Raw genomic sequence first — 15,526 nt, 5'->3', positions numbered from 1 at the left:
AAAAGGTTTGGGTGTATACTCACCCTTATCCTTAAAAAAATCTTTTAGTTTGAGTTGTCTTTGGAACCTACCCATATCAACATACAGATCAAAAAGATCACAGCGAGGGGTAGGCACAAATGACAGGCCTTTGTTAAGCACTTTAATTTCAGCAGAGGTGAGGGGACGTGTGCTTTACATTGGCAAGACAGTGACATTGTTCAGGGAATGTTTGGCAAATCATAAATCCGCCATTCACCAGGCCCTTGATAAAGGACGTTCGGAACAACCTGTTGCACGTCACTTTTTGTCTCATCTCTACAAACAATGCTCATTGATCACCTACCCCGCCACAGACGTGGGGGTGACAGAGGACAGGCATTGCTAAGGCTGGAAGCATGGTGGATATTCACCTTGGATACAGTTGCCCCTCGGGGTCTCAATACAAATATTGACTTTGGCTGTTGCTATAAAACCAGAAAAGTCGCATACATTGGGAGTCGTCAGAACCATGTTTCTACCTATTTCTTGAGCGCAAGATGTATTTATATAATAGTTCCTTTGAGATGGCTCATTGGGGTTTTCCCCTATATATCGTCCCACTGTCTTGATACTTTTTAGTATAGAGGACAGTGCTAAGGACGATGCCATGCTAAGTTTAAAACAATGAATTGGATAACCCTGTTTGGATAGTAGATACCGTTTACTTTTGTATATATAAATATTTGTTTATGGCCTGATGTTTGGCCTCACTGTCTATGTTTCCCCTGTCAGTTGCGCTCCTATGTCTCCGCCCTCCGCCATTGCCGATTGGAGTACAATTTGTATTGTTGATGTTCTTATCTCCACGGCAACCGGAGCTCTTGCTGTTGCTTGTGACGTAGGTGACGTAATGACGTCACTCCGCGCCTCACCCGATCAGCTGTTTCTGTGATGGGTTCGGTCCGTTACGCTTGGTCTGGGGGTGTGTCATCATAGAGCGCACTGATTGGTGATTACACTGGGTTGGGTGGGTATTTAGTTTAGAGTTTGTGTTCTGCATGTTATGTCCAGTTATATTACCATTGAAAAAGGCTCCTGCGTGAGCCGAAACGTCTGGTTTATTCTGACATTATTAAAAACGGATTGCTATAAACCCTGTTGTGCCTGCTGTGTATTGGGTCACATTGCATCACGGAGACCTTCCGTGAGATTCAACACTACTAAGCTGTATGCTTTATTTGTGGCAGAGCACAAGGTGGCTGAAGTGATAAAGTGTGTGCCGTTTCTACTGGAAAGTTTATATATATACACACATACATACATACATTATTATATATTTACACATACATACACACACATATATATATATTAGTACAAAAGTCTGAGTCTACCATCAGCAACTGTTTTTTTAAATTTAATTTAATTTACTTATTATTTAAGAAGTAGTAAAATAATGCACTCAGTTGGTACTTGTTATTCAAGAATACAGCATTTAACACAGAGACAAATCAACTTAGATGATATTGCCATTTTTATAAATATCATCTTCATACAAAATGTGCAATATTTTTAAAACGTTTGATACTATATATTTATATATATATTTGGGGAACCATTGTAGCACACATGTGACTGACTTTTAATGATTAGCACCTGATATTAATTCTAATAGTATGGTGCTGATTCTACTAGTGCTCTGACAAGTGCTCCCGTTAAGGTTTTTGAAAAATGGGCATAACAATGTTCAATGTTCAATATTCAAAGAAAGACCAGACAGACCTAAAGTCACCACACTATCAGAAGCTAAAAGCATTATAGACTGAAAGAGCATCTGCATTCTCCGTTCAAGCCCAGCTGAACCAGGAACATCCTACCCTAGTAAGCACATTCAAAACACAAATGGTAATGCATGGTCTACATGGGAGAGTAGAAGTCTCTAAACCATCTATTCATCAAAAGGAAAAACAAAAACATGTAAATGTTTAGCATTGGCCAAACAATATAGAAAGTTCAATGTGGAAGACTCTGAAAAATCCTCTTTACTGACAAATCAAAATGTTAAACATTGTAGTTGCACTCATAAAATTACTGTTAGCATGAGAGGATAACACTATAATGTGAAAAACCTAAAAGTAAATATAGTGCAGGTGTGAGATGCTTTGCCGGTTTGGGAGTTGGGGACTTGCACAAGAGCAACTACACATTGACCAAATAGAATCCCCACTCCATTCTGCCAAGGCATGCCATCCCTTCTGATGAAACATCCTGTGGAAGAGGATTCATTTTCAACGGTACAATGACCCTAAACACACATTGAAATCATGGGGCATATTTATCAAGTTCCGTATGGAGCTTGATAACCCATTTTTCCGGTGAGCCTTCAGACTCGCTAGAAGCAGAAGTTATGAAGCAGCGGTCTGTGAATACGATCGGGTTGATTAACACCCCCTGCTAGCGGCCAATTGACCGCAAATCTGCAGGGGGTGGCATTGCACCAGCAGTTCCCAAGAAATGCTGGTGCAATGATAAATGCCCACAGAGTATGCTGTCGGCCTTTATCGATGTGCAGTGAACATGATCCGCTATATCGGATAATGTCCGCTTGCACCATAATAAATAGGCCCCTTTATCTGTAGTTCAAGGAAGAGCAAAGATTTGTGTAGTTTTCCCACAGAACTTCAACCCCTCTGAACGACTTTGGTAACATTTGAAAAAGGAAAAGGAGTAACACACTATGACATCTCTAGGTACTCCCTGAGATACTCTAAATTAGTTATTTACTAGTAGTAAAACTTTAAGTGGAAATGATGTATTTTTGTTGGAGAAATACTGTATATTTTGTGGTAAAAAATTAGTTTTTAGAAATTCTGAAATAAAAGAATATTGTGGTAGGGGTAGTCTCAAACTTTTAAACCATACTGTGTGCAACTGAAAGAATGATAGATGATAGATAGAGATAGATATACAGACAGACAGATAGATAAATACAATATGGACTAAAACACATAAGTTACTGGAGAATGGTATACCCTTCAAACTGAGACTTAGCAGTTAAAACCCTTGCTAACTAATATCATATAATATAACATGAACTGCATGACATTACCACTACCCCAATAACAACTTTGCATGTTGCGGATAGTAATAGCTCCAGGCTCCAGTCTGCTCACATCACTTTACACTGATACCTAATACCAAACTGGGGGATTGTTTTAATAATATGGAACATCTCAAACAAAAAGAACAGAAGCTTAAATGGGAAAAATGGATTTTATCCAAATATATAAAGTATGAAAATGGTTCCTAGGGGACTGCGGATTAACAAGTTCCCCACATATGACATCAAAGATGCAGATTTTATAGAGCGTTGGAACCAAACACTTACTGATTGTTCCCTTAAGCTTATTGCATTACTGATAGAGTATAAAGATTTATTGCGTAGTGAAGTGAAAAATAAGATTATAATGTTGCAAAGTGATATGAACAAATTTAAACAATGTGAAATATATCCACAATTTGATAATTTGCTCAAAAAGACCATAGAGGAATCCAGGAAATTGATCATCCAAGTGAAACATTCAAAATTCTTAAGAGACCAGAAGGACTATACCAGCGGTATGGTCTATATATGGAGACACCGACAAAGGGGAAAGTCCTGGTCACAATCACGTACACAAACACTGGATGGTCAGGTTCCTGGGTCAGACAGGAATGGAAGTAATGCCAATAAACATAAGGCTCCACAATATAAGGAAGTAACCACGAAAAAAAGTGTCCTTCTCTGATTCAGAGCCAGACCTAACTGAGGAAGAGAGGTTTGCCTCCAGTTTCGAGACTGAAGGGTGTTCTGGCTCTGAAGGAGAGGAGGTACAAGCACCCCCCCCACACACACACAAACATCCCTACCAGAACAAATGGGTGGAGGAATGCCACCTATAGGTATCCTGAAGGATAATAAAAATACTGGAGCTATTCCCAAAAAGGGTAAATGCCAGAGACGTGGAGGGTCACACTATTTTTCAGATCCCAACCCCCAGAGTGCTAAGAATAGCATGGCAGTAAGCACCCAGGTTTTTCAGTGGGCACCAAGGAGACTCAGAGGAGGGGGAATATGCAGAAATTGAATACATTAGAACCCCAACAACAGAGGTACCCAGTGAGAGACAACAGAGGCATACCAAGACACAAATACCAGTAATAGATAACACAGTAATTAATTTATCTAGGTATGCAATTTCTGACCTAGAGAGGAAGGTTCTGAGTTACGGTCTTGGATTTGTTCCCTCACGCAACATCGATCTATTCCAGACTATTCTGGATGTTAACAGATTTGTTAGAGACCTGACACTCAGAAAATTCTTCTCAGGGTCACAATCAGAAATACAGAACAATACTGATAGTACACCTTTACAACTAAATTTGATGATATGTCATTTATTGGCATTTGTGCTCTAAATAGTCTGGAAGATTTGTCAGGGGTAGAGGGAAGTACTTATATGTCAGACACTAATATGTCACACAAATTGAAATCTACATCAAATTTTTACCTACAGCAGACAAGAGGAAAAAGTCTTGAAGTATTTCACAAAAGAGTGGTAGAAGATCTCATACTACTTTCAAAATCACAAGAAAGATATGCTTCAAATTTAACAAAGAGAGAAAGAGAAGCTATTACACAACTTCAACATAACAATAAAATTGTTATTAGACAATCAGACAAGGGCGGGAGTATTGTGGTTCTAGATAGAGACATCTATACTAATGAGGCTCTCAGACAATTAGGAGATTCAGAAGCATACACTCCTCTGACACGAGACCCGACTTCATTCTTTGGAGAAATCTTGAGGGACCTTTTGGACTATGGTTTGGAGATGGGCATCATAGATAAATATATGTTTGATTGTCTCAAGGTAGACTGTCCTGTGATGCCCACCACTTCCCAAAGGTCCACAAGAGCCTAAGTAATGTACAAGGCAGGCCTATAGTGGCTGGGATAGGCTCTTTATTAGAGCCTTTTTCTTAATGGATAGATCATTTTCTACAACCATTGGTACAGGGCCTTCCCAGTTATTTACGAGACACTGCTCATACACTGTCCAAACTGGAACAATTGGATTGGAATACAATTACAGTTGGTTAACAATAGATGTTGTTTTCCTGTATTCCACAATACCCCATATTTATAGGGTTCAAGCCGCTACATTCTATTTGGACAGGTATACTAGCCTTACAGGGGAACACAAGGATTTCCTGATTAGGACGACTGAATTTCTGTTACAACACAATTATTTTAAATTTGTTGACATTTGCTATCTCCAAACGATGGGGGCCAAATTTGCCCCCTCCTATGTCATCCTGTTTATGGGTTGATGGGAGCGGTTCCACGTCTATGGAGATGGTAATAGGTATTCGTGATATATCATTAAATACATGAGGTTTATTGATGACCTGTTGATCATTTGGTCATCAGGCCAATCACAAGCTCAGGAATTTGTGGACTATCTTAGCAAGAATAATATGGGTTTGAGATTTACCTTCGAGTGGCATAATAAGACCATTAATTATTTGGATGTCACTTTAACTGCAGACACTGAGACTCTATACAGCAAAAGGTCTTGCGGGTCATGTGACCACATTAATGTGTCATCCACATTTGTCTCAGCCACTAGTGCTGAATGCTTTGAGACCAAAGGATGCGTTAAGTGTGGTAACAAGTTTGTAGTATATCTTGTAGAATGTACCACATGCCATAGGCAATATGTAGAAAGGACCACAAGGGAAGTAGGGAAGCGCATTAAAGAGCATTTGTCTTATGTTTCACATGACATAGCAGTGTCAGCCTTGTCTAAACACTTCCTTGAAGTCCATAATGGAGATGTTGGGTCCTTCAGGTGGCAGGCAATCGAACAAATAGTCAAACCTCCGAGAGGAGGTGAAAAATTTCATATACTCTGCCGACAAGAGATATATCGGATATACAAACTCAGTTGCCTGCTCCCTGTGTGTTTCAACTCAGAATTTGACATCATCAATTACTGGCACAGATAAGTGGAAAAGCATTAGGATGTCTATAAGTTGACTTGGTGTATATAGTATTTACACATCGGACTGCACTGGCTATGCCATTATCATGGTCTTTCGTATCATTTATTACTTGCTGCTGAGTGGGTGTTGTATTAGACTAGCCTGTTGTTTCATATAGCCATTTTTTCGTCAAATCATCAGTATAGTCTGATGAGTCTTAACATGTTGGGGGCTCTAATTAGACTCACTTGTAATTAAATTATGTTTGTTCTATCTAACATATTTAGACATATGTAGCAGAAGGTGACATTAGGCAAGAATTCACAATAGACTAGGATTATGTTGTGGCACATGTTTATTGGATTCAGTCTTGTATGTGTCTCTCCACCATGTCCATTAGGTTTCACCATTGGACAGGGAGGAGAATTACATCATGCTTCTTGTTATGCAAGTATACCCTATATTTAATAGATACATACACAAATAGACACAAGTAAATTTCCACCACTTTATTACTTCTGCCAGTATATTAGGGATTTACCATTTCACATGGAGATTAGTTTTAGATTATACCCGTGACCACTATACACCCCTTAAATAGATATATTTGGGTTTATATTTAGTGGTAGGGATGATACTTCCCAAAAATATATGCTTTTCAATTGGTGCAAGGTTAACATATTTATTTTATTTTATTTTGCCTTGTCCTTCTTTTACAGTATTATTCGAACCACCTATCATAGAAATTGTCTATGTTAGCATCACAGATATTATTAAACTATAGCTATAGTCTGTGTTGTTACAACACTAGATTATCAGTGTGAATGTATATTTATATATATACATATATACTTTTACTATGTTGATTTTTACATCTAATGCTCTAGTATTAGCATATTTTGCTCACATATTATCTATTTGAAAACGTCTTTCCCGTGTCTGTCACATTACTGTATGCATTAGGTTTAAAGTAAATAGGATATACATTGTTGCAAATATTACAAGTATCATTAATAATGCATATAAATAATGCTAAGATGTATATGGCATCATATGTAATGTTATATCTTTAAGTTGAGTTAGTGTATATATACCCATACTATTAAGGGTTAAATTATGCGAGTTCTCATTTGGTACCTCCTAAGAGGAGGAGTATAGAGCTTTAAATACTACACACCTGCTACACAGTTTTAAGTCTATGACTACAGTCTACTTGGCCGAAACCGGTCAGACTATTTTTACTTGTACTCACATTGTGATTTTGGTATGGAGTCCACTACCATGTCTATTACGATGTTTTAAAGGATTAATACAATTTGAGGATGTTTTCATTTTTGGTATCCAGTGGCATCATCCTTTCATGTTTGGATTCCTTTGGGAGTTTTTTCTGAAACTATGGACTAATCTGACTTAACTGGAACTTAAAAATGCAAATTTGATTACCTCCAGCCTGGTTCTGTCAACTTCTCTCAGTATCTTGTTACGTGCTCTGTTGGTAACCATGAGCATTTCATATGGAAAAATCTGTGATAAATCAAGAAAATTGTAGATTGGGACACATTTTGTTACCACAAAGGCAAACAGTCAAGTCACTTGTTCAATGTTTATATCCCTTCTCCTGTAACATTAGTAACAATACCACAAAACATTAACTGGTATCTAATACAGTAGATGGCAATTTTAGGGGCTATATGGACTAAAGCACTGAAATTTCAACATGGACCAAGATTAGATAAAGCAGATATGTCACCTATACAGTAAACCATTACTCCCAATGTTCAAAGATTAGTTATATAAAGAGAGTTGTTCAAAGATGAAGGGGGATGCAACATCACTATACAGATTCAATTACTAAATCATTATAAAGGGGATCTGGTAATATGTATTTTTAAATGGGTTATATTGATTTTCTTAAATAATGAAAGCTTGTTTGTGATTTCTTTTTGAACTTTAAGTGAAAGTAAGCTGCTAGGAACAGCTATATATTGTTAATGCTATATAGCAGGAATGTCCAACCTTTTCACATGCTGTGGAACATGAAAAATTATTTTAACTGGTGAAGAGAAGAGCATATATTACACATTTCAAATAAGCAACAATTTAGCAAGATATATATTGGTCTTGCTTATATACTTGTCAGGCAACATTGTACCACGGTGTACTATGGTATTATTGCACCGATCCAAACACTATGCATGCAAGACTCCTGTATTCTAGATTATCACCAGTAAATATTTGTCACTTAAAGGGACATTAAAATAATTTTTGCATATATGCATTGTATATATCAGCAATGACTGCACTGCAAAAGATCTGTATCTGAAAAAAAAAAATGGTTTTAGGAAGCATTTAGAGTACATGTGCAAAAATTTAGAATTCATGATTTGATACAGAAGCAAATCATGATAAAAGCTGTGGTTTACAAAACTTAGATCTTTCTGGCACTGGATTTATGATGAAAAAATGTTCAACACCAGAGGCGTAACTAGAAACCACAGGGCCCAGGTGCAAGAATTTAAGAAGGGTCCCCCCTTTAAGCTGGGCCACCCTCAGGGGCCCAGTCGCAGTTGCGACCCCTGCACCCCCTGTAGTTTTGTCCCTGTTCAACACACAAATTTCACTAACAAATCATGAATTATGAATTTTTGCATGTCTAATTTTGAGGTGACATTTGGTAAGTAAAATTTACAGTTTTGCAGTCCAGTGACATACTTGTTGGAAAGCAGTTGGTTCTCTCATTGGTTAGCTATTTCAGCATGTGAGATAAAATGTTCAGACATGTTTGTCTGGCTGCACAGAAAATTAAATTCTGACTAACCAGGACAGATTTCAGGGAAGTTCACAGAAGACAATTAAAGCTAAAAATATAACCCAAAATTAAAATTTGAGTTTTTAAAGAAAATAAATATTTCCCATTTTTAGAAAATAAACTTTAGTATGTCCAGGTGATGACGATAGATAGGAATACCTTTAGTCATTCACTACTTTAGCGCTACGGAACCTGTCGGCGCTCTATAAATAACTGATAATAATAATACTTTCAACAGGAGAAGGAAGAAAAGCTTTTATATAATTCAGTGCGGTGGGGTGATTAGCACCATGTAACCATATGAAGGACACTTGCCTTTGGCTCCAACATGTTAGGCATAGACACGCCCCTATCCATTCTCATTGCAGGAACGTGGCCATCTGGTAGCGACTATGTGGAAAAACATTTAGAGAAGCACTAGTTACACAGAAAGCAGGGAGGGAAGACTAGCCATCTTAACACTAAACCCAGCGTGAGTTAGACCACAGAGGTAAGGCATGCATCTAATAGCTATAACCAGGACAAGCAATGGAGAAATCTAGGCACAGAAAGCCAGCGCACACCCTGTACACATAATCCACCAACAGCCCAGGATTTCAACATATCTAAATTTTAATTAAAGGGACAGTCTACACCTTAGTCATCTTAAAGTCTTACCTTAGATTAAGCTGCAAATAGTCTCATGCACCTCTTTCTATATCATGCAGCAGGAATGGTAAAAAAAATATTTTACAATTAATAGTGTTACTAGCCAGTTTGAAATGGCTGCCAAGCTCCACCCACCAATGACATCACAATCTGGGCTGCATCTAGGCACTCTGCTGAATAGCATTGACAGTCTGTTGAATCCAGCTAGTGAGTCTTTTGTGATTGGAAGCAATATACAGCCCAGGTCATGATGTCATCAGTGGGTGGAGCTTGGCAGGCATTTCAAACTGGCAAGAAACAATATTCATTTCAAAATAACTTTTTTACTGTTCCTGCTGCATGATATAGAATGGGTGCAGGAGGCTATTTGCAGCTTAATATAAGGTAAGACTTTAAGATGACTAAGGTGTAGACTGTCCCTTTAAGGTAGCTTACAAAGCTAATGACTAATAGCAGGAATATAAACAGACCCTCAGCTGATGGTGTTTCATGAGGGCAGCGCTGGTAACTTCTATTCTTCCTGCTTTAGGATGCAGCAGAAACAACCAGATAATTGGTAGTGTTTTGGGTAAGTAGCGTGTTGTTAAAGGCACCAGATGGATTATTGCATGTGGGACAGTTAAAAAACAATCAGCTAGATTACGAGTTTTGTCGGTAATGCTGTGTGGTGTTAACCAGCAGTTTTCCCTCACCGCTCACCTACAGACAACACTGGTATTACGGGCTTTTACAAACCCGGCGTTAGCCGCAAAAAAGTGAGTGTAGAGCAAAATTTAGCTCCACATCTCACCTCAATACCAGCGCTGCTTATGGTAGCGGTGAGCTGGCAAAATGTGCTCATGCACGATTTCCCCATAGGAATCAATGGGGGAGAGCCAGCTGCAAAAACACCTGCAAAAAAGCAGCGCAAATCTCCTAACGCAGCCCCATTGATTCCTATGGGGAAATACATTTTATGTCTACACCTAACACCCTAACATGAACCCCAAGTCTAAACACCCCTAATCTTACACTTATTAACCCCTAATCTGCCGTCCCCAACATCGCCGACACATACATTATATTATTATCCCCTAATCTGCCGCTCCGGACACCGCCGCCACCTACATTATACTTATGAACCCCTAATCTGCCACCTTCAATGTCGCCGCCACCTACCTACACTTATTAACCCCTAATCTGCCGCCCCCAACGTCGCCGACACTATATTAAAGTTATTAACCCCTAAATCTAAGTCTAACCCTAACACCCCCTAACTTAAATATAATTTAAATAAATCTAAATAAAATAACTATCATTAACTAAATAATTCCTATTTAATACTTACCTGTAAAATAAACCCTAAGATAGCTACAATATAACTCAACAAAGCCGGGTGAAGTGGTCCTCCAGACGGGCAGAAGTCTTCATCCAAGCCGGCCAGAAAAGGTCCTCCAGACGGGCAGAAGTCTTCATCCAGACGGCATCTTCTATCTTCATCCATCCGGCGTGGAGCGGCTCCATCTTCAAGACATCCGACACGGAGCATTCTCTTCAAACGAAGTCCAACTGAAGAATGAAGGTTCCTTTAAATCACATCATCCAAGATGGCATCCCTTTAATTCCGATTGGCTGATAGAATTCTATCAGCAAATCGGAATTCAAGGCACGCCATCTTGGATGACGTCATTTAAAGGAACCTCCATTCTTCAGTTGGACTTCGTTTGAAGAGGATGCTCTGCGTCGGATGTCTTGAAGATGGATGAAGATAGAAGATGCCGCCTGGATGAAGACTTCTGCCTGTCTGGAGGACCTCTTCTTGCCGGCTTGGATGAAGACTTCTGCCCGTCTGGAGGACCACTTCGCCCGGCTTTGTTGAGAACTTCGGCCCGGCTGGGTGAAGACTTCTCAAGGTTGGGTGATCTTCAAGGGGTTAGTGTTAGGTTTTATTAAGGGGGTATTGGGTGGGTTTTAGAGTAGGGTTGGATGTGGGGGTGGTGGGTTTTAATGTTGGGTGGGGGTATTGTACTTTTTTTTACAGGTAATAGAGCTGATTACTTTGGGGTAATGCCCCGCAAAAGGCCATTTTAAGGGCTATTTGTAATTTAGTATAGGATAGGGCTTTTTATTATTTTGGGGGGCTTTTTTATTTTATTAGGGGGATTAGATTAGGTGTAATTAGTTTAAAAAACTTGTAATCATTTTATTATTTTCTGTAATTTAGTGGAGGGGGTTTTCTTCGTACTTTAGATAATTTTTTTAAATTGTATTTAATTGTATTTAGTTTAGGTAATTAATTTAATTATAGTGTAGTGTTAGGTGTAATTGTAACTTAGGTTAGGATTTATTTTACAGTTAATTTGTCTTTATTTTAACAAGGTAGCTATTAAATAGTTAATAACTATTTAATAACTATTGTACCTAGTTAAAATAAATACAAAGTTGCCTGTAAAATAAAAATAAATCCTAAACTAGCTACAATGTAACTATTAGTTATATTGTAGCTAACTTAGGGTTTATTTTATAGGTAAGTATTTTGTTTTAAATAGGAATAATTTAGTTAATTATAGTTATTTTATTTAGATTTATTTAAATTATATTTAAGTCAGGGGGGTGTTAAGGCTAGGGTTAGACTTAGATTTAGGGGTTAATACATTTAATATAGTTGCAGCGACGTTGGGGCGGCAGATTAGGGGTTAATAAATGTAGGTAGGTGTCGGCGATGTTAGGGACGGCAGATTAGGGGTTAATAAAATTTAACTAGTGTTTGTGATGCAGGAGTGCGGCGGTTTAGGGGTTAATATATTTTTTTATAGTGGCGGCGATGTCCGGTTCGGCAGATTAGGGGTTAAAAACATTTTTTTTAGTGTTTGCGATGTGTGTGTGGGGGGGGGGGGCTCGGTTTAGGGGTTAATAGGTAGTTTATGGTTGTTAGTGTACTTTTTAGCACTTTAGTTAAGAGTTTTATACTACGGCATTAGCCCATAAAACTACTGACTTTTAAATGCGGTATCAGTCTTGACAGGAGAGGCTGTACCGCTCACTTTTTGGAAGACTCGTAATCCCGGCGTTATGCAAGTCCCATTGAAAATATAGGATACGCAATTGATGTAAGTGGATTTGCGGTATTTTCGAGTCTGACCAAAAAAGTGAGCGGTACACCTGTACCTTCAAGTCTCGTAATACCAGCGGGCGTTAAAAAGCAGCGTTAGGACCTCTCAACACTGCTTTTTTAAGTCTAACGCAAGACTCGTAATATAGGTGAATGTGTGCTCCCACTACTCAGCGATGTTGGTCTATAGGTTATACATGTACATGTTCTAATACCAGATGCTACTAACTGCTACTTAAAAAAAACAAATTTATTACATCAAATTCATTTTAAGATATGTAATTATTTAAATTATTAGTACAGAATAATTAAATACTTTAGAAAGGTATGTTATATCAAGAGATATCTTAAACAAAGCTTCTTGTTTGTTTAAATACCTCTATGGGGTAAATATAGCAGGCCAGTAAATGAAAAGTAGGCAATTTAAAATCGCTATCATGAGGCATATAGTTGGATGAATTTGGCAAGTCGATCACAAGTCTGTACTTTATAAACTTGTATTTTTTATAAAAAAAAGTCACATGAACTAACATGAGCTTTGTTAGTGGACTGTATTACAACTAAATTATTTTAGACAATAGCCGAACTGGCAGCATTTTTGCAAAAATGCTTTTAACAATGTTTACACACTCCTGAACACTAGATGGCAGCATTATTAGTACAATGTACAGCTTGTAATACAAGTAAAATTAGTTAACCTCTATGGCATTGTACTTTCCATTTCAAGTATAGTGCACCCATATACTGTACGTTAAACACATAGTAGTAAATGAAGGGAATTTACTTACAAAATAAAATGTACAAATAACACAAAACATATTATTTTATACTTGAATGTTCCTTTAAAGGATTATATATGTTTAGAGGAGGATTTTTCTTTTTTAGAGTGTCAAAAAATGCTGCACAGCAGCTGACGCAGGACGCAAAAGAAATCTTATACTTCTCCATTCAATGCCACAATTCCAAATAGCACAAATATATATAGTTATGCATTAACAGAGCTGCTCATTTTGGCACAGCTATCGACATTTTTATTTGTATATTTCCATAAGAGGGCATGTTGTAGAACAGAATTTTATGCTGCCATATAAATGTCTATATTTCCAATGAGTCTAAAATGAGTGGCAATCTCAATGCATAGCTTTGTTTTATTTGCACATTTTGTAATGGCAATAATTATATAAAGGGATTCTTACTGTAAACTCTGAAAATATGCAATATGATAAAGGCACATATTGGTCAAAATTGAAATGTGCATTTTTGCAATATAATTTTATTATAAAAAAAGTTTCTAGTAAACCTATTACTGTTCAGTGGCATATGCACATATGCTGCCCATGCCCTGTGCACCAGCACTCAAACACATGTCTATTCTGAGAATCAGCAGAAGCCACCTTGCTGTTTGAATGCAAGTGAATGGGGCACGTGCCGCTGAAACAGTGATAGCTTTTAATAGGAGCATTTTAGCGAATACAAGTATATTGCAAAAATGCCTCTATTAAGCATAGAAATGTACTCATTCATGTTTCACTGTTCTTTCAATAGTTCTCCAAACAGTTCAATATCACTTGGCTTTTTTAAGCATCGCACCTCTAAAAAAGAAATAATTTTCTCTAATATAAATGGTCATTTAAAGGCACCTTATACATGTTGTATGTAATGTATCTGATTGGTAGAAATTAGATTTATTTCAGGAAAATGTTTGTAGTAAGAAATGGGATAGAGCAGTGCTTTCCAAACTGTGTGTCGGGACACACTAGTGTGTCGGCAGCAGTGTGTAGGTGTGTCCCTGCTTCAGCACAAATTTTTTTAAATTATTATTATTTTTTTTAAAATTGTGTTTTGGTTTCTGACTTTCCACCTGCCTGCTACGCATATCACATGGTTGACACGTGATTGATACCTAGTGGGTCACAGATAATCTTAACCAATTGGCACAGCTCAGTGGGAACTGAAACTATTACCATTGGCGGATTTGGCGCCACATTGGCTCCTGACTGCACGTGTACTCTCCTTAATTAGCTTGTGACTGCAAGAGTAGCTAGTGAGTGGGACAGCAGTGTGTTTGCAGCATGGGCAGTAGTCAGTCGGACTCACAGAGCTCTGAGGGTGGCAGCTTAAACGCTGAGCTGAAGTCAGAGGGATTTTTTTGCAGCTAGCTCCCAGTAGTGCATTGCTGTTCCTGCTCTTGCTATATGGATAGGAAGTGGAAGCTTAAAAATGTTTGATGATGAAATGTGAGTGTCTTTATCTAATATTACACCAAATATTCCGAAACTGTGTTCATCCCATCAACCTCATACATCCCATTAAAATAGTAAGTAGCTATTGGTGTTGTTAAACTTTTTTTATGCACATACATACTGTTACTTGTAAATGCATTTTGTTATTATATAATTTCTCCAACATTGGTGTGTCCGGTCCACGGCGTCATCCTTACTTGTGGGAATATCTCTTCCCCAACAGGAAATGGCAAAGAGTCCCAGCAAAGCTGGCCATATAGTCCCTCCTAGGCTCCGCCCACCCCTGTCATTCTCTTTGCCGTTGCACAGGCAACATCTCCACGGAGATGGTTAAGAGTTTTTTGATGTTTAAATGTAGTTTTTTATTCTTCTATTAAGTGTTTGTTATTTTAAAATAGTGCTGGTATGTACTATTTACTCTGAAACAGAAAAGGATGAAGATTTCTGTTTGTGAGAGGAAGATGATTTTAGTAGACAGTAACTAAAATCGTTTGCTGTTTCCACATAGGACTGTTGAGATGAAGTAACTTCAGTTGGGGGAAACAGTTAGCAGACTTTTCTGCTTAAGGTATGACTAGCCATATTTCTAACAAGACCATGTAATGCTGGAAGGCTGTCATTTCCCCTCATGGGGACCGGTAAGCCATTTTCTTAGTCAAGCAAACAGAATAAAGGGCTTAATATGGGCTATAAAACTGGTAGACACTTTTATGGGCTAAATCGATTGCTTTATTTGGGCATTTTATACAT

General features: G+C 38.0%; 1 protein-coding gene across 1 annotated transcript in view; it reads right to left on the bottom strand.

The window, feature by feature from the left end:
- Window positions 1-15,526, bottom strand: part of ABLIM1 (actin binding LIM protein 1) — a 383,296-nt gene that overhangs the window by 9,586 nt on the left and 358,184 nt on the right. Inside the window, exons 21-22 of the mRNA XM_053692692.1 lie at window positions 9,110-9,184; window positions 7,429-7,509 (exon numbers count right to left, since the gene is read on the bottom strand). Of these exons, the coding sequence (XP_053548667.1) occupies window positions 7,429-7,509; window positions 9,110-9,184 (156 nt within the window). The remainder of the gene's footprint in view (window positions 1-7,428; window positions 7,510-9,109; window positions 9,185-15,526) is intronic.

The sequence above is a fragment of the Bombina bombina genome, chromosome 9 (genome assembly GCF_027579735.1).
Source record: "Bombina bombina isolate aBomBom1 chromosome 9, aBomBom1.pri, whole genome shotgun sequence".
Lineage (NCBI taxonomy): Eukaryota > Metazoa > Chordata > Amphibia > Anura > Bombinatoridae > Bombina > Bombina bombina.
The sequence above is the reverse complement of the archived record's forward strand: the minus strand, read 5'-3'. Positions and strand labels throughout refer to the sequence as shown.